The 19,957-nt window shown below is 37.0% G+C and overlaps 1 protein-coding gene and 1 long non-coding RNA gene across 4 annotated transcripts in view; one reads left to right on the top strand and one right to left on the bottom strand.

Moving 5' to 3' along the window:
- LOC139974882 (phosphatidylinositol 3,4,5-trisphosphate 5-phosphatase 2-like) overlaps nucleotides 1–19,957 on the top strand; it is a 41,367-nt gene that overhangs the window by 12,806 nt on the left and 8,604 nt on the right. For 2 of the 3 annotated variants that reach the window (XM_071982395.1, XM_071982394.1), the window contains exons 12-25: nucleotides 725–930; nucleotides 2,071–2,188; nucleotides 2,999–3,095; nucleotides 3,270–3,408; nucleotides 4,162–4,261; nucleotides 5,244–5,332; nucleotides 5,676–5,757; nucleotides 6,082–6,171; nucleotides 11,117–11,230; nucleotides 12,269–12,357; nucleotides 13,201–13,288; nucleotides 13,904–14,000; nucleotides 14,584–14,651; nucleotides 15,260–15,388. In XM_071982395.1, coding sequence (XP_071838496.1) covers nucleotides 725–930; nucleotides 2,071–2,188; nucleotides 2,999–3,095; nucleotides 3,270–3,408; nucleotides 4,162–4,261; nucleotides 5,244–5,332; nucleotides 5,676–5,757; nucleotides 6,082–6,171; nucleotides 11,117–11,230; nucleotides 12,269–12,357; nucleotides 13,201–13,288; nucleotides 13,904–14,000; nucleotides 14,584–14,651; nucleotides 15,260–15,388 — 1,506 coding nt within the window. Of the gene's footprint in view, nucleotides 1–724; nucleotides 931–2,070; nucleotides 2,189–2,998; nucleotides 3,096–3,269; nucleotides 3,409–4,161; nucleotides 4,262–5,243; nucleotides 5,333–5,675; nucleotides 5,758–6,081; nucleotides 6,172–11,116; nucleotides 11,231–12,268; nucleotides 12,358–13,200; nucleotides 13,289–13,903; nucleotides 14,001–14,583; nucleotides 14,652–15,259; nucleotides 15,389–16,013; nucleotides 19,907–19,957 lie in introns of those variants that run through there. The other variant, XM_071982396.1, reaches the window with a different exon arrangement.
- On the bottom strand, nucleotides 6,225–11,110 carry LOC139974887 (uncharacterized). Its single transcript, XR_011795583.1, has 2 exons — nucleotides 10,759–11,110; nucleotides 6,225–7,390 (listed from the first exon to the last, which is right to left on the bottom strand). It is a non-coding gene; the product is annotated as an uncharacterized lncRNA (long non-coding RNA).

Raw genomic sequence — 19,957 nt, 5'->3', positions numbered from 1 at the left:
TTAAAGGTAGTCTGTATAGGCCCCAAATTATAGCACGCTATAATTTGCTGGAAGTTTCAAAAAGTACTTTCCTGGAGGTGTTTACCCTCCAAATTGTTGTCATACATTCTAAATGAACACAAAAGATGACTGAAAGGTACCAGTGAGGTAAATTTCCTCCAAGGTGGTAATGAAAACTGTATAAGAATTTTGACCAAAGGTGACCATGTTTTGAAAATCTAGCATATTTTTGGTCAATACAGCTTACCTTTAAAAATATAGAAGAATTTTTTGTGTATTAAGATCATGCATTTTCCTTGACCATATTTTATGTGATTTTAATATGGACATCCACCTCTTACAAATATCCATAGCAAATGTTCTTTTCTGTGAAGGATATATCCAGAGGATATGCATACCTTTGTCATGGACATGCAGTTTCCTTAGGAAGTTAGGATATACCCTAACAATCACGTTAAGCCTAACTGTTATAGTAAGTTGCTTGTTTTGAAGGAAATATGCAAAGAAAAAGCCCCCTTTTTCATTTTGCCTTTGAAAATACCCTTCAGTTCAATTTATACCTAACTATGATAATACGGTGTATCAATAGTATTTCTTCTCTCAAAATTGGTTGTACTTTGTAAAAGTACCGCATTAACGTAAGACATCATTCAAGCCATTTCTAGAAATTCATGTCAGCCTTGTTTACTTTTTTAATTTTATTTTTATACTTTTCTTGCAACAGGAGATGCTGCCCCTCCCTCAAACTTTCTGTCGTGGCTGTTGTGTCAAGGAGATGGCAAACAAAGAGACAAAAACATTCCATTTTTGGGGTTCGATGTTTACGTGATCGGTACACAGGAAAGTTCACTCAGCGAAAGGGACTGGCTGACCAGAGTCAAGAACGCGATTAAGCAGATCACGCCAGGTTCGACCAAGGAGTATCACGTCGTGAGTTGGATCCCTCTTCGAATCTCATCAAAGTAGATGGGTTTTATATTAAGAAATCCTTTGTTGTTTGAAGTTTATTCTATTGCACTTTGTTCAGTACAGTTGTTATTCTGTTACAATGTCAAGTGATAATCCTATAAATAACTTACCCCCATCTTATTTATCAAACTCATCCATTCAAATAATCTTGCTGCTTGCAGCAACTAATGACCTGAAAAGAAATCTTTCTCAAAAACACATATGAAATTCCAACTTTAAAAAGAGGTGAGAATTACTTAGTCAACCTTTTTTTTTTCTCCTATCAAAGGCACAGTCAGTAAAGGGAAAATGTGACATATTTTTATACAAACTATTTTCACTTTATTGGTACTGCTGTTTTGTTGCATTTCTCTTGTTATTAAAGTATTTTTATGACAGAAATTTAAAAACATGATGGAAGCAAAACCATGTGTAGAGATTTTCATCTGATTTGTACAGACTGTCAAGTAATTAATAGAAAACCGTCACAATAGTTTTAGTGGCTGCCATATCTAGGAATGCTTGAGCCATGAATACATGCTGAAAGTTTGTCCTTACCACTGAAGGCTTGCCCAATCTCTACATTAGGCAGGGATGTGCCCAGGATTTCCTGAGTGCCGGGTATACTGATAGCCGTCCTGCGGGAGGGATCTAAAGGGGAGGGCGTGTGCCCCTCCCATTTGAGAAATTTTCTATTTTTGAAGGTGCTCAGGTGCCAAATGCTGGCACTTGTGTAGCTTTTTAAGCACACACAAGCACTAGTTTTGCTAACAATTCACATTTTTTAATTTTTTCTTCAATTTATGTTGAATATATTGTTAGGAATGTCAGGATTTTAGATGAAAATAGTGCTGGGCGGGATTCACGATTTTTAAGACAGTGGTGGGCGGTAATATTTAGTGCTGGACGGGGCCTCCCAGTGCCGCCCAGCGTGGGCACATCCCTGATTAGGTATCGAGTGACACAATTTTCAGGATATGACTGATGGATTTGCATGGTGCCCTTGCAAGTGTTTGCGCATCTACAGGGTGCTACTGTGTTTAGTGGGTTCTACTAGATATTAACGAATAATTATGACTTTCCTGGACTCGTAATCAAGAACTGATTTGACTTCTCCTTCAGGTAACCCTGAGTTCTTTATGGGGAATCAGGTTAACGGTTTTAGTCAAACCAGACCATCAGCACAGGATCAGTAATGTGCGGACATCCTCTGTTAAGACCGGCATCGCTAATGCTCTGGGTAAGTTAATGTGGCCAAAAGCTTGTAGGGGTCTCGTTATACGGATGTATTACAAAATGACTTTTGCCGAGTCTTCGCCAAGAAAATAGCTAACTGCTGAAAAGGACATTAAAAAACGAATAAGGATAAGAACGAGAAATACTTGAAAACTCCAATGAATAGGTGGGGTTGGGGGGGGGGGGTGCGTCATGGAGGTTGGAATGTGGCAGGGCATGTAAGAAGATAGCTAACTGCTGAAAAGGACATTAAAAAAGGAATAAGGGTAAGAACGAGAAATACTTGAAAACTCCAATGAATAGGTGGGGTTGGGGGGGGGGTGCGTCATGGAGGTTGGAATGTGGCAGGGCCTGTATCATTGGCTTGTAAAAATAATAAAAACTACTACGACACTGGACATGTTTTTTAATTGCTGTGTTCCGTTGTGGATGTGGAAGATAACTATGAGATCACATATTTTGATAATCGTCAGTAATGGTTCTATAAGGGACTGGTTTATTCAGCAGTTTGGGCATGTTTCTACATATGAATTTATTGAACTAATTCTCAAATTCCTTGCCGAAGGAGGGAAATGTTTATACCTTACTGTTTTGTTTCACTGTGTTTGTAACTGTCATTCATTTAAGTAAGATGAACCATTATTGTCCCAAAATATTCTCAAATGTCCCAAACTGTTCAACCTAATGTTCATAGGCACCTGTTAAAAACATTAGAGCAAGACAACATAATGTGTAGCTCACTTATTAGGATTAAAATATGTCTTACATGCAAAGACATTGAGCGATCCAAACTACATTATTCATCCCTCAACAGGTAACAAGGGAGCGGTCGGTGTCTCCTTCTACTTCAGTAATACCTGTTTCTGTTTCATAAACTCTCATCTTACCTCAGGGACTGAAAAGATGCTTAGGTAAGTTATTTTGTTTAATTTCTAATTTGCTTTCCAGCTAAAATAGGACTAAGTTGCCTAGGTAACATTGACAAGTAGAAGGCACTAATGGCCTTGCATTGAAATGTTCTTGGTTCTGTTTGCATGTTTAAATAATGTTACAAATCTTTGTTTCTTGCTTTTGTAATTTTGCAGGAGGAACCAGAATTATCATGACATACTGAAAGGTCTCAATCTTGGTTCTAAAGGTCTCAGCGTATTTGATCTGACCAATCAGTTTCATCATTTATACTTTCTGGGAGATTTGAATTATCGTGTCGAATGGAATGTGCAGGTACTTTAATACTTGTATTGTGAGGACAGTATCAGCTCTTAAAAGAGTGTGTTGAGTTTCAGGTGGCAGTTTTATGCAGTTGGCAAGGCATTGATTGCCTTTAAATACAAAGTGAAAAATATCAGTTTAAAAAGGAAAAGTAAAATGAAAAATGGAAAACTGACAGAATTAGAAATCAAACTTGCAAAGTGCAAGGAATTTTTCTTTAGCTTGAACAGGATTTGATTCATTGATTTCAGGTATTATTTATTTAATTTCTTTAAATTAATGGAAAAGAAAAACAGACTGGAATTTGTCACACATGTGGACCTCAACAGAACAGCAATGGTTTGTAGGGTTGTTAGTAAAAACCTTGACTGAGAAGTGTGCATGGACCGACATTGTTTCCAGATCTCAAGTTAATGTATTTTGTGGGAGTTGAAATTGCCTAGTGGCTGACTAAGATAGTACTGCTGGTAACAGAAGTCATGGTTTACTGTCAAGATTTTTCAAAGTATAGACCAAACCGAACAAATATCTTCAGATAAGCTAGAAGGTCCGCCAAGTACAATGTAATCTGTCTTCATCTACCAAATCTCTGTCCTTGAATCGTAAGATCAGACTGAATAGTTATTCTGAAATTTGCCTCGTAACTTAAAAATAGCTGCTCACAAATTATCAGTTAGTACAAAAACGTTTTTTTTTCCTTTTGCTATTATTGTTATTGTTGCTGTTAAGTTGTTGTTATTGTTATTATTATTATTATTATTACAGGACATCTTACAACACATTAACAAGAAGGACTATGCTACTTTACTGAAATATGACCAGCTAATGGAACAGCAGAATAAAGATGAAGTTTTCGTTGGATTCAGTAAGAATTATGTTTGTTGACTTACACATGTGAAGTCGGGAGATGGGATGGCTGAGCTTGTGTGCTATAACTTTCTTTGGCAATAAGCATAATCAGGAAGTTCTCTTTTGGGGAGTGCAGGGAATTCATATAAGTTGTTCCCTTCCCTTCCCTTCCCTTCCCTTCCCTTCCCTTCCCTTCCCTTCCCTTCCCTTCCCTTCCCTTCCCTTCCCTTCCCTTCCCTTCCCTTCCCTTCCCTTCCCTTCCCTTCCCTTCCCTTCCCTTCCCTTCCCTTCCCTTCCCTTCCCTTCCCTTCCCTTCCCTTCCCTTCCCTTCCCTTCCCTTCCCTTCCCTTCCCTTCCCTTCCCTTCCCTTCCCTTCCCTTCCCTTCCCTTCCCTGCCCTGCCCTGCCCTGCCCTGCCCTGCCCTGCCCTGCCCTGCCCTGCCCTGCCCTGCCCTGCCCTGCCCTCTCCCACCCAACCTGCCTTCAGCAAAACTGATACCAACTAGCCTGTACTTCAGTTAACCTCTTTACAAAGTTCGGATAGACATTGGCAGGATTACGGTGTGGGGGGGTATGGGCAAGTGGGACACTAGCACCACTCACTTTTTCCCAGCCATTGAGTTGGCTTTTTTATCCATTTTTGGTCGGTACTTTAGTTGGTTATGCTACAGTACAGCTATACTGAAAACTATGTGATACTTTTATACTTATTCATAATGTCATTACACAGGCTATAAAAAAGATTGACCCATTGTGACGATTCTTGTTTAAATCCTAGTGTTACATTTTATGTTGCATAATAAATCTGGTAACATTTTTATGCAGGTAGTATCATTATTTTTTCAAATACACAACTAGCACTGGAAAATAACCTATAGATATTGCACCATAGTACATCTAGGGGCTTTATAAAATCCAACACCCCCTCCTGTTAGACCACCCCAGCAGGTTTTCCAGACTAAATTGGGGCTAGAACTTGTTTGCTTTTATTCCTTGCAGAGGAAAGTGAAATCACTTTCCCACCAACGTACAGATACGAGCTCGGTCTGAGGAGCGTCTATGCTTACAAGAAGATCAAGAAGACCAAGGTTGTTTTTTTTATTCATTCAGTATCATGTTGCCCCTTCTTGGCCCTCTGTTGCCCCCTGGTTGCCCTCTTGCTTTGTTTGTATCACATCTTGTTCCCTTTCTTAGCTACCTTTCGTCGCTTTGGTTAGAGAGAACCAGTTGTTAAGAAGGTATAAGTCTGCTACCTCTGTCCTACACGTGGCTACAATATGGTGGATTAATAGGCTGATAAGGTGCATCGATTTTTTATTGGGAGAGATGGAAACGTAACAAATTTAGTCAATTCTGAAGTAATCGCTGAGAACCTAACACCTTTGTCCATCCATACAACAGGCTAAAGTTGACTTTATTTTGCCTATACAGATCCGTATCAATGAACCATCCTGGTGTGATAGAGTTCTATGGAGATCCTATCCTGGGACGTACAATGAAAACATAACATATGGTAAGGAGATAGGTTTGTTCGAAAAATTTAACGGTTGCCATGACGACATTATCCACTGTGTTGTTGCCAGATGCTTCCACAAGATGTCACTATATTGTAAAAATTCATATCTTCACGATACAAATTGCGATGAGAATTTGGAGGTAATCTAGATGCAGAAAGTTTTCAAAACAAAGAAATCAAGTCAAATAACATTTGATTTCCAGAAAACTTTGCAGCTATAATTTGGATTTATTTTGTTGATATTGTATCACAGTTCATACTGGGTGACCTTTGATGGTGCTTGATACTGGTATTAATAATCTATATACTTTCCCCATCAAGGTTGTTCTAAAGACATTGTGACCAGTGACCATTCTCCTGTGTTTGCAACATTCCTAGTTGGCATTCTGCCGCCATCTACCATTGCAGAGCGTAAGTTTGAGAGAGTTTTTATTCTTAATTTTTAATCGTCTCCTTTGGATCTAGGTGACATGTATACTGTAATGTGACATTTGCCTTTAATGTGACATTAATAAATATAATAGAAAGATTTCTCTTAGTAGTTTCAGCGAATAAGAAGTACAGATTCTCAACGATTGGTCAATATTAACGTTGTCTCTTTTGGAAAAAGTATTCACTGTGCATAATTGCCACCGACATTCTGTAGGGAGTCTCCCTGTATGTCTTGCAAGCAAAGATTTGCTCCCTCTGAAGAAACAAAAACGAACCACTGTCGATTATATTTTTCTGATTGTTGTCATTATAGGAGAGAATGAAGAAAAAAAAATATGCAAATGTTCATTGGCTGACTTTTGGGATAGTTTGCATTCCGTTGTTTATCATTTTTTTTATATTAATAATCTGAGAGATTACTGTATTGATCACTTTTATTGGATATTCTACAACCTCTTTCTATCTGTTATTTTCGTTCTTGGATAAGATAGGATGATACAGCATCTATTTCATTAGCATGCATAAACTCCTAGAAACACATGCATTTTTGGAGGGTATTGATATGGTCTTATGTTGCTAGTGTGAAGCGTATTCTAGTTATTGTTATTGTGAAGCGTATTCTAGTTATTATTATTATGATGTCACCCATGGCTCGCGCATTGGTGGTTTGCGCTCTGGTGTGGCGGGGTATAAATCACGCGCTATTAGAAGCGTATCTTTTGTTTTAAATGATTCGGGGTTGGAAGACAGCCAAACTGGTTCAAATTGGTTGAGTGCCCATTTGCATATGCTCGTCTGCATATCAGGTTGGCACTCAACCAATCAAGAGTTTGGTAAGGGGCGAGTTAAAAGTTTACACCAATCGGGTTCAAGGGCAGAGCGTGTGCCCTGTGCAACGCGTCTTAATTTGTTATTTTGGAATCAGGGGTTTAAGTGTTTCATAAAGATATATCGAGGAGTTGAAGTTTATCTCCCGAAGTCTACAGACGTAGAACAGTAGGCTCCGTAATTTATATTTACGTCTGTAGACTTCGGGCTCTTTACATTTTAATTATCTAAAGTTACAAGTTACAGTTTTATCCTGAATCAATAAAAGAAGACATATATTATGCAGTACCCCGCTTTTCCTGATTATTTCACGTTTCACGCTCGGTTCTACGGTATCAGTGTAAGGCCGGGCTTACCGTTCCCGAACTACCTAACATAAGCCTTACATATTTGGTGGCAGCGGTTTAGGCCAAATAGCCTAGTGTGGTCACAGATTATCCATTCTGGTACACATATTGTTGAGTATAGACTGTTTACAGGCACCCCCAACTGGTTTATATATATATATTTTTTTTAGGGTATTGTATTTATTTTAAACTGGTGAAACTGAATTTCATTGTTCTTCGCCAAAAACTTAATGCCTAGACGTAGAGGCCCCAGTTCTCGTAACACTATAAGGTCCCCACTGTTGGGTGATACTACCGAAATGATGGCACCACCCCATTATGATAACATTAGGGTTGAACTTCCCCCACCTTTTCTGGGTACAGGCAGTGAAGATTTTCACCTTTTCGTGCTCCTTTAGAGCCCATGATAGTTAACAAACCATTTGAGAGAGTTGCTGCTGATATAACTGAGTTACCCCTAACTACGAATGGCAATAGATATGTGTTGGTTGTAACTGATTACTTCACTAAATACATTAATATGTATGCCTTGCCAGATCAAACAGCAGAGACTGTTGCACAGTGTTTATTTGATAAGTATTTCTGCGAACATGGGATATCAGAGGTATTACACACTGACCAAGGTAAACAATTTGAATCCAAGTTGGTGCATATATTGTGTAAACTAATGGGAATAGTGAAAACTCGTACTAGTCCTTATCACCCACAATCAGATGGTCAGGTAGAAAGATTCAATCGAACACTTAAGAGTGAATTGAGTAAGAGATTATTCTCAACTGGTAACCAATGGGATAAGATGCTCAATCATATCGCTTTTTCCTATAATACTAGTGTCCATTCTAGCATTGGTTACTCACCATTCTTTCTGGTGAATGGCAGAGAAGCTTGTATGCCCCTCGAGGTTATGTTTGGTGACACTCCAGTTGGTTACAGTTGTCATGGTAGCTATGTTGATTTTGTTGATGACATCACTAAACGTATGAAAGAAGCTAGTAAGATTGTTGGCCAAGAATTGGTAAAAGCTCAAGAAAAACAGGCTGAGTATGTAGAGTTGAAGACTCGATTTCTACCTTATGTTGTTGGAGATTTAGTGTGGGTAAACGATCCAGCTAAGCAACGTGATAAGTTAGCCACTCGATTGAAAGGTCCTCATAGAGTAATTAGAGTTATGAACAATGGTGTAACTTATCAATTACAAGATTTGAGTAAATCTTCCATTCCATCTAAAGTCATACATTATAACCGACTTAAGCCTTATGTTTCTCCCTATAGTTTAGAGGATGTAAATGAAAAGCTTGTTCAGCCAAATCCACCTAGTGTGGTTCAAGGGAATTATTTGCCAAATTTGTCCTTGGATGAATTTTATAGAAATTTACCATTTCACTTTGAGAGTAATCTAGATATGCCTGGAATTTCTCCTGAGTTGCAAGGTGGAAAACGTTTAGATAATAAAAGACTTACACGTTTAGGTAGAGAAGTAAAGCTGCCTAACTATCTTAGTGATTATGAGTTGGATCGTTAGGTCTGCTGAGATCGTTTAAGCCATAATTATTATCATTCTTTTCATAAGGATAAGTAGTTATGTTTTTTTTTTCTTCTTTCCTTCTTTTTAAGACTTACGCCTTTTATATTAGAAAGGGTAATTGTCTTTTCTCTGACAGGAATTTATGAGGTAACTTTTGAATTTAAAGTTATGAATTTGAATTTAAGATAATAAGTCATTGAGTATTACCTTTCTCCATTCTTCCATCCCTTGTATTGGAATGTTTAGATAGTATCTGGTGTGACAGTTAGTTTTGCCCTGGTTCATTATGAATTAATGTGTATCTTGTTTTTGAGAAGCTGTCTTATAAATTGCATGCATGTTTGTAAATTGTATTTTGTTCATAATTCATTTTAAGTTGGGTTTACTATGCTCCTGCCAATTGTCGCATCTCAAAACAACGACAGGAGAGTAATTAGGGTTGTTCCACAAATTGATAATATTTTTTTAAATTTATGTATGAGGTAGATGTAACATTTGTTGACCGCGATTAGCCATGAACCTCAATTAAGGAGCATGATGGTTATTTCCGGCAGAAACGAAGATATTGTACATGGCTTGATCACCCATCAGCAATTAGTTTAGACTTTTGTTCTCTTCTCAGTCCTTTGATGTTTAAGGGAGGCTAGAACGCGCCTTGTCCCCAGTCATTGGATTTTGTTTGTGGTTTTATATGTTTATTGGGTCGCCATTGAACCGGCGCATCATATTATTTTTTTGTTTATATCTTATCTTATTTGACAGTTGATCTGAAGTGTGGTATATACTTACCTTATAATGGTTGTGGTAGAGTTGTCTGGTAACATCAGGTTCATCTGTGTTGGTTGAGCATGGTGGTGGAAGAATTGGGATATGGTTTTATGTCGGTGTTCTATTTACTTACCAATATTTAAAACATAAAGAGTGGTGCACATTATTATTGCATTTTAAGCATTGTATATTTATATATATGTAGTGTTTGTTAGCTGTGTGGTTGTGGGCTATAGAATATCCCCTTTATACTCTTAAAACTTCTAAAGGAAGGACCCAAATATTGGTCTTCCTATATATATATATATATATTTTTTTTTTTCCTCTTTTAATTTCAAAAGAAAAGACCTAGATGTTGGTTATTCTATTTCTTATTAAATATATTTGTTTTGAATTCTAGTTGGTGTTAACATATTGCTTACTTGTTTGAGTTTTAATTTGGAAATGAGGACATTTCCTATTATGGGTAAATCCTGTGTGAAGCGTATTCTAGTTATTGTTATTGTGAAGCGTATTCTAGTTATTGTCATTATGACGTCACCCATGGCTCGCGCATTGGTGGTTTGCGCTGTGGTGTGGCGGGGTATAAATCACGCGCTATTAGAAGCGTATCTTTTGTTTAAATGATTCGGGGTTGGAAGACAGCCAAACTGGTTCAAATTGGTTGAGTGCCCATTTGCATATGCTCGTCTGCATATCAGGTTGGCACTCAACCAATCAAGAGTTTGGTAAGGGGCGAGTTAAAAGTTTACACCAATCGGGTTCAAGGGCAGAGCGTGTGCCCTGTGCAACGCGTCTTAATTTGTTATTTTGGAATCAGGGGTTTAAGTGTTTCATAAAGATATATCGAGGAGTTGAAGTTTATCTCCCGAAGTCTACAGACGTAGAACAGTAGGCTCCGTAATTTATATTTACGTCTGTAGACTTCGGGCTCTTTACATTTTAATTATCTAAAGTTACAAGTTACAGTTTTATTCTGAATCAATAAAAGAAGACATATATTATGCAGTACCCGCTTTTCCGTTATTATATTATTTCACGTTTCACGCTCGGTTCTATGGTATCAGTGTAAGGCCGGGCTTACCGTTCCCGAACTACCTAAAATAAGCCTTACACTAGGCAACAGGGTGCAGTGTCACTTTTAAGGACACTGACAAAGCACATCATGTATTCAATATATTGCAACCCAATGCACTGTAAATGTAGATATTCCATGATTTGAATTTTCAGTTTTGAGCCAATTTTAGATAGTTGCTAAGGAAGGAGAATCCCTCTCCAGACTACCTTATCTTCCTTAAATAGATGATTTATAAGTATTGAAAAAAAGAATGAGCCTTACTTGCCTAATTGCATCTTACCATCCTTTCAATGATTCTTGAAGCCTAACCAAGGCAGGGGAAACCCAGCAACACATCTGAGGATGTAAATCTATTCTTGTCTCATCCACTCCTCACAGCATCACAGGATAACCAGAATATCAAAATATCTTTCTTGGAAGTCGAGGCCACAATAATGACTTCAATGTGTGGCAGAAATTTTGTGATAGAATTCCATTCGTCTTGCTTGGAAGGTGAGTATACCTCCAATGGTTTATTTGTTTCCTTATTTCTTCTTTTGTCTACCCACTTGTTTTATTTTTTCCTTTTCTGCTTTGTTTTTCACACTTATGAAGCTATTGAGAACATTGTATGTATATAAACTACATAAAATAGTAATTTCATTATGTAAGTAAGCATGTAAGATGGCATCCTACTAAAGGACCCCTATCCACCTTAAGAAATACCTCATCAGAAGCAAGAAAAAACCTACACCGTACTAAATAATGAAGACGTCCGTTTGGAAATGCAAGCAGTCCCATCAGTAATTTAGAACAGGGGTCCACAGTAGGTGGACTGCAGGCTCCTGGAAGCTTGTGGAAGATGTCAATTCGGCCCACAAAAAAAAATGGGCAAATAGTTGTGCTCTAATTGTTTATGCCGACCCAGAAGGCCTTATACTCAAGCACCCGATCGGCCTAACCGCTTCGTTTGTGAATCGTGTTGTAATGAGATTTTGATTCCATCTTGCCTCTTGCTCCAATGGGTGTGTACCTCTGGTCCATGTAGAAAATTAATCAAACTCGCCTGGTTTAAAATCACTCACTTTTCTGGAAAAAGTTAATCAACGTTCTCTGGTGTAGAATCAATCAACATACTGGAGGTAGGAACTGCTACAAAGACTGAGCATCTGAATTAGTTTTCAATTTGATACATTGGAGGACTCCACTTTATCAACGCTGCCTGTAATAGAGAATGAAGAAGACTTAAATTTCTGCAAACTACCAGTATTTTGAAACCAAGTGTCAACCACAGTATTTATTAAGAGTTTATTGAAAGTCCTGGCTTAGTTTTACTGTAGGGTGTGTGGAAGGTAGAGACGGGGGCGGAGAGATTTGCTAGAAATTAACTTTTGCCGTTACCATTCTTGATGTCTATTTCATTTCTAAATCGGCCTTCTTTCGGGTTTCGGGTGGGCAGGGCAGGGGAGTGGCCGACGCCAAGTAAGGTGAGTTCTTGAATATAAGAATTGAATAATCTTTAATAGCCTTCTTATTTCTCTTGCTATGCAGCTAAAGTAGTCTCGAAGACAAATGGAGTTTGCGAACAGCTTACCATGAAGGAGGTGAGACCAGTTTGGAAATCAGAGAATCTGCCAGAGGTAAAATATTTACTAGATCTTTTTTTTTTGGTATACTACAGAATGATTGTTTGTAAAAGGGGAATCAAGGAAAAGCATAATCATACGTAGCTAGCTGTCATTTTGTGTAATGCCTGAAAGAACGAAGCATTTGGTTTTCCCACGACTGAGACCACTACGATGAGATTGAAGATGAGGTAATGTCCCATAAGTTATGCCAGATCATTCAACATGATACAGCGAGAAACACCAGAAATAGAGCTTGATTGGGATACAGGAAACCTTTTCTTTTAAAAGGTGATTGAATGCAGAGAGTGACCGAGGGGGTGCAATGAGGTAAAATATGTACGATTGAAAAATGGTGGTTGGGAGAGTAAACTTAATTTTGGTGGCTAAGCAAGTGCAGAGAGTGACACATACAAGTGAGAAGACAAAACGACAAACTAACATACAGACTAATTATTACCGAGACTCTTTTCCCAATTAGTACAACAGATGCATAAAATTGCCACTTCATTGGAGATCTTGTGAATCTTGCTTTATGCAATGTTTAGAGAAGATGAAAAATTATAAAAAGGAAGTGGGCCTGACGTTTGGATCCTAGCAGGATCTTCTTCAGAGGCTGAAGGACAAGTATCAGAAACTACAAGGGACAAATACAAGCACAGAATACAGACAGGTTAATGAGCAGGGTGAACAGAAAAGAGATTAATGTAGACAAAGGATGGAGAGAAGAAAAAAATCAACAGGGGTAAGAGAAGATAAACTGTAAAGGGACAAAGAGAAGATTAAATGATGAAAAACTAATAAAACATTGGAAGTGAAATTCTGAGTCGTGTTTCAATATCTTCTTTCGTTTTACAGCTGGTACCTATTTTCCCGGACAGTAGCTACCTGGAAGACCAGCATCTTCTCTTATCACTGAAGAGTGAAGACAGCGACGAATCTTATGGTATCTTTTTTCTGGAATATTTTTTCTCTTTTGGAATATTTGATATTCACAGGATGACTTTTAGGCAGAATCTCAAGTCTCGATATATCACAAACTCCAAGGAGAAAGAAGAAAAAAGGAATGAGTATACTTGCAATGTTTCTGTAGCTAGTCATGTTTCAAGATATCCAACCCCCCAAAAAATATGCTAAATAGCTGGAATGCTTTTTTAAGACTTAATTGATGATGATGATGTCAGTTCCTCAGTAATGTTATGGTTTTCTTTTCTCTGGTAACAGCTCTTTTATTGACACATGTAAGAACAACAACATAATTTTCAGAAATTTTGTTAACATGATTTTTTTATATTAAACTTTCCGTTAATCTATTCGTGTCCTTAAGTATAACAATCAGTTGCTAGCCATTGTTATCAAATATTTATTAGTTAGCTTTGTGGATCCCTCAAACCCCCCTGCCCTCTCCCCCCCCCCACCTGCCATCATCCCCAATTGTGATTCTTGGTAATGAAAGGTAAAAACTCATTAAAAAAAAGAAAAAGTATTCAAGTCATGAAATCAACACCAGATGAAACTAACAGGTTTTTGACTTTTGAGAATGTTTTTTTTTTTTCTGCAGGCGAATGTGTCGTAGAATTAAAGGACAAGTTTACTTCCCATTACGTTCGATTCTCTACCATCCTTACTCATCACGGCCACAAAACGGGTTATCTGAGGTGAGCATCGGCGGGAAAATATTCTTCAACAAATTTTTTAAATGTAAAATGGACTAATTTTCAAACCAGAATTTTGCGGGAAGATTTACAGTGTACAGTCTAGCTAATTATACCAGTTAGACCAGTGATTCCAGTAAGACCTTATTCTTGTTGTGAATCTAAAAGGTAAAACTATCAAACTTTTCAATTCACTAAAGTCAGTAGGTTTCTAGAGTTAAGTCTGAATCCTTCCATTTTAAAATAAAGCTGGTGGTAGTTATGGCAACAAGAACAACTCTTCCTCTTTTTTGTTGTTTATGTCACCGACATAAGTTGTTTTACTATCAGATGTCTTGACAATTTGGTAGTCTATTTGAGAAAAACATGAACAAAAAAACTGAAGAGAAATTGTCCCAGGGTAAAAAAGAAACCCTTCATACTTTAGACCCAACCAAGGCTTGAATCCATAAATATGCAAACCACAATGGTTCATCACTATATGTACAGTTACCGAAGACATATTTTTTCCTTGAAAGAGATAATCATGTTGTCCCACAACATTTTAAAGAAATAAAGAATGTTTTATTTATTTTTTCTTCGACAGAGGTCAAATGCACATAAAGGCTAAAGATGAGAGTTTATATGGCAGTGCTAAGAAGATTCGAACTTATGGTAAGAGGAAGAGATGACAAGATTACGCAATAACAGATTTTAAACATGGTTCTCTTTGTATATAGAAAAGGAATTGAAAAAAAACACATGTAGATGTGACAAACACATGAGTACAAAATGCTTAACAAGTTGACACAGTTGATGTTTGCAAGAATAAAAGAAGTAAAACATTTAAGTTTGCTGCTTGGTTGTAATTGGCCTTGTAGGAACCGAGCGGGCTGACGAGAGAGGGACAGAGAAACTGTGCATAATACACTGAGGGCTTGTGCAACTCTGTTCATTCTACAACTAACTTGTGTTACTACTTACATAAATTTATATAACCTCTGACTGACCTGAAATGATCTAGGCAGAGCACACAGTATTTACCATACAAACTGGGACTAAGGTACGTTCAGAAGTGTCCAGTGACCAGTCCAGTAAGTCAGTATAGTACAGGAATCTGCCAAGGCTAAACAACATTATACGTACTACTACACTACTCCATGGTATTATGAGGATGTAACAGGTGTTAGGTGTCAGGTGTTAGGTGTTAGAGGAGTATTAGGTAAGTTCGTACTCTACAGCTTCTAATACTGCGAGTGTCTCTTTTTCTCTCCCATTTTTAGAACTGATTTCATTCGACGATCCCAACAGGATACAGTACTATGATTCCGATTCGGCCTCTGCGGTTTTGTCCCCTCCCTCAGCAACCGCTGGCTCTCCGACTGGCACAAGGGTCAAGACACTTGCAAGAGGTTTGCATGATTAATTTTGGGATTTGTTTTGTTGTTGTTTCTTTGTTGTTGTTATTACTCTTTCTCCCTCTTTGTAGAACCATTTGTCTTCATACTGTCCAAATTACACTAGTTGTTTATTATGTAGAGTTTTTCCTTGATAATTAGAACAAACAGAAAGATAGAAAAAGCATGATTTTGCTATATTCATGTCTCTTAAAATTGCCAAAAGTAGTTTTGTTAAGAGTATCGATATTTGTGTGTGTGTGTTTAGAATTTCCTTTCCAATTTTGTGCCTGTAAATCAATGGCCCAAGTAAACCAATCATGTAACAGACAGTCCCTGTGTCACTTAGTACTATGCTTTTGAACAATCAGATTCCTTTAATGTCTGGAATTTATACAAATTGTATAAAGTCCTCACACCCGGTTAAACCGGGAACCCATTCGATGACACTAGAGCCACATATTTTGCAAACTTTATCTTGTGCAAAACAATGTCTGTCTACAAAACGCACACCCAGAGTAAACAGGCGTTTGCTGTTACAAATTGGCAAACGAAAAGTTGTCTGAATCTGAAAAGAAATATGGAGAGAGATAATTATTGGTATGAAATGTCAAGTTGTTTAACTGCATGATTATTACAGGTCCAGGACAGCCAGACATTCTACGGTTTAAGTATATATGAGGTAACTTGAAACCCATTCAGCACAGCAACCAACAAATAATAACACTTCTTGGGACTTTTGTGTTTACTTGGCCTCTGGATTTTCTTGCATGGGATTTCACTGAGGCATCAAAAGGTCAAAAGGTCAAAATGAAAACCTGCAGTAGTAGCAGGTAGCCCCTGTTATTCAAGACTTGAATCAATGTCAGAGGATAGAGTTTATCTCCCGATCTGCAGACCAGCAGTGCCTATAGTGTGAAATGCCAGAGCGTAGAGGTTATGACCTATGACCTATGCAGCCTGGCTGCAGTCATGCTGCAGCCCCCTCAGCCGCGGTCTTTCGGCACGGTGTGCTTTGTAATTCATAAGGATCACAATACACAATATTTGCCTCGGTCACTTCTGTTTATATTGCAATGGATTTGCATTAAGGTCAATAGTAGGTGAACTGGTACTGATGATACCTTACCATGTGTTTGACTAAATGGATTAGGTTCTTAAAATACAATCAGATTATCAAGTTATGGATTTAATAAAATAAAGGGGATCAGCTGTATGTAATGTTACAATGTATTTACATTTTAATCTGTACTTCAATTTCTGTCGATGGCGTGACTATGGATTTGCGCGATGCGCTATATTTCAGATCACCTTCAAAGGTCTCTATATATCATGGATTTAAGTGTCACTTAAATTGAATTCTATCATTATTTCTAAAGTAAACAGAGAAAGTGGCATTTCATAAAGTGCTAGAATCATGTATACTCAGTTACCAAGGATACTTAGCAGTAGATCGATGATTCAAAAACATCCTACATACTTTTGGTAAATAATTGCCTCTTCGCTGTCTTATACTCCAGCTTTTATAGCAAAGAAAGCGAAAAGCATTACAAAACACTACACATTTAGGACAATAAGTTTTTTTTACCTGGTACAGCAGCTAGTGTTAATAGTTAAAGGCAGTGAATTTGTGGATATTTTTTCGTGCAGTGATCAACAATTTATTGTCATTTTTGGTGCTCTTACCTTTAGAGACAGTGTCTGAATTAATGTGCGTCTCCTCATTGTGGTCAGTGCTGTTATTAAAGATATCTTCCAAAGACTTTTAAAACTCATGATCGGTCTTAGCGTGTTAGAATTAGGGTGTGCGTTACAAATCCACAAAGATCACGGTTGGTGAATCATTTATTACTAAGTCTACAAGAAAGTTGTAGCTGTTTTGCCATTTAATGCCCATCCCTTCCCTCTGGACTATTCTTCTCAATCTAATGCAGTGTTTATCGTGTGGTAGGAAATATTTATATCAAAGATGGAAACAAACTCTAGCTGTAGTCTTTAACTTATCCATCACATTATGATGTGGATATGTTTAATACAGGGTTTTATCTACATATGCAAATGAGAATTGTCTTCCCGTGTAACCTGAATTATGCCAAATTTGACTCTATTTTGATACCCACATGAAAATGTAAAATATGAATATATTTTTTTCTATTAGTTAGAGGGCCTGATGTTTCAATCCTAGCAAGATCTTCTTAAGAGGATCTAACTGAAATGAAAACAGATCGAAAAAACATTAAGAGATACATATTGACAAACAGACAGGTAAATTTGACAAATGAGGCAATGAATAGAGCCAAAATGGACACAACAAAGGAGAGGGGTAAGATGAAAGGAAATAGTGATGAGAGGATTAAGAGATAAACTCTTGAGGGGTGTAACAATGGAAGGTAGTTAGTAATGACAGTGGAATGGTAGGAAAGGGGATTAGGAAGGAAAACCTGGGAATGTGGATAGAAAAGATGAAAGGGATTATAACCTTTGCCAGATATTGGTCTAATTCTTGGATTGGTGCATGGCGATGATTAACGTTAAATACACAATTTCATATTTCAAAATTTTAAGGATGATACCTAGATCCTGGTTGCATGTGCTGTTCAAACATTAATCTTAATCTTAATTGTATTTAAAGTATTTTTCATAGAATTGTAGGCTTTATTTCTAGTTCCCAAATTGAAAAACGGAAATTGGTATCTTAACATATTTTTCACATTTATGTGTTTTTTGCATAAATTTGTTTAATTTTTTGTTTTGGTGCATGCAGGGTAAATGTCATAAATGGTTAAGTTTTGTCTTTACGGTGTTGATATGTGCTTTTTTAGTCACCTCTGTTTTGCCTTGTAGGTAACACACTCTTTGATGTGCTGGCAGAATATGTATTGATTTTACTGGGTGCATTTTTGTTTTTATTTTACACAATGATAGAGCCTAGCAACCAACATCCAAATAACTTTTGACAGCACACACCCACTAGGCAGTAATCATCTTAATTTAGAATGCTCTTGTCATGTTGTCAACAGCAGATCAGAGGATCCAAGAAAAGTAGGCCAAAAGGAAGAGAAACTTATTATAATTTTAGTCCAACTTACTTTGTAGTTCTAGCTCATGTGGACCTTTGTTGTCATTAGTTTTATCACTTTTAGGATAGATTACAAAGTATTCCGATTTGTAGAAAATAAAGTAATGCTGGCCTAGTTCATTCAGTGGTTGGCATCTGTAAGTTAAAATGACCTAGTTAATCATGGTTTGATATGGTTCATTGTGTTAGGTTAAGGTGGGCATAAAAGTTAGGCTAACGTATTTCATCAATGTAGTAATAAGTTGGTAATAGGAAAGCTAGGCTGCATTACTTGATAGTGCATCCTTTTAGGATAAAGGAGAAAATCTTTGTTTGTTTCTTATGTTGAATTTGCACTTGGTCCTTTGGTTGTGTATGATAATGTTATGATCAAAACTTTTGTACACAAATCACTTGATGTCGTTCAAGAATTTATTTTTTGACAAATCACACTATTTTCATATTGTTGAAAGTTTGCTTTCAAGAGGGATTCAACCACCACAATACATGTCCGTAACCTCAATGTTATAACATTGTCATATATCATTATTACTTATGGTTATTGCGAGGAACAACTTCGTTAACTTTGGTAAAAATGCAGTTGTTATTTGCACTATATATGCGAGTCTTGTTTTCTTGCTGTTTTTGGTGTTGATGCATGACTCTTGACAATATCTTCCAAAGATCAAAATTGAGATACTCAATAGACCAATTGTTTTCCAGTCCTAATTGAAGGTCCTTCCAAATATTAGTATCCTAAAAATCCTTCAGGACATTTATATTTCCTGTAAGGTATAACAATCGAGAAGTAAGATTCAGTCATATAGCAGAGTGCATTGGAAATGTCCGAAACAGAAGGCTTTCGTCGTTTGATACATTCTTATACCTCTAGTCTCTGTAGTGAACTTTTTTAGTTTGATAAAAAAAAATGACAGGTCTTATATTCTGTCCTCATAACGTATATCATTGCGCAATTAAAAATAACTAAAACAAAGTAAGTGGAGAGATGCAGAACACATTTTTGTGGAGGCATCTCTAGGTTGCCTCTGCTTTTCTGTACAATAAAAGGTGGGGGGGGGGATGAGGAAAATAGACATTTTTCAGTACTGTATTGGTTAAAGTTTATCCTTAAAATGGACTTCTCAAGATATATGTATACTCTTACACAAATAAACACCATGGTGAAAATTATGGAATATAATTATGATATTGCGATCGTGTAATTGAAAAGTATTTATCTCATCATAGAATTAATTTTTTTTTTTTTTTAATCATATGGGAATTATTGTAACTTGAGTTTGATATGAAATTAACAACAAAACTTTCTTCAGGCTGGTCATTGAGAAGATAAAAACTAAAATACAACAATCATGGTCATACAAACAAAACTGTAGAACCAGGGAATTTTTAAAACATTTTTATAACATGACATGTACCTTTTGAGATTTCATTCCAGGTTATGAACGTTATATGAAACGTAAGTATTTTGGATATTGAGAGATCATACCCACTGCATGTTCTGCATC

Source organism: Apostichopus japonicus, chromosome 10 (assembly GCF_037975245.1).
Source record: "Apostichopus japonicus isolate 1M-3 chromosome 10, ASM3797524v1, whole genome shotgun sequence".
Taxonomy (NCBI): Eukaryota; Metazoa; Echinodermata; class Holothuroidea; order Aspidochirotida; family Stichopodidae; genus Apostichopus; species Apostichopus japonicus.
Note: the sequence above shows the minus strand (reverse complement) of the source record. Positions and strands in the feature narration are given on the sequence as shown.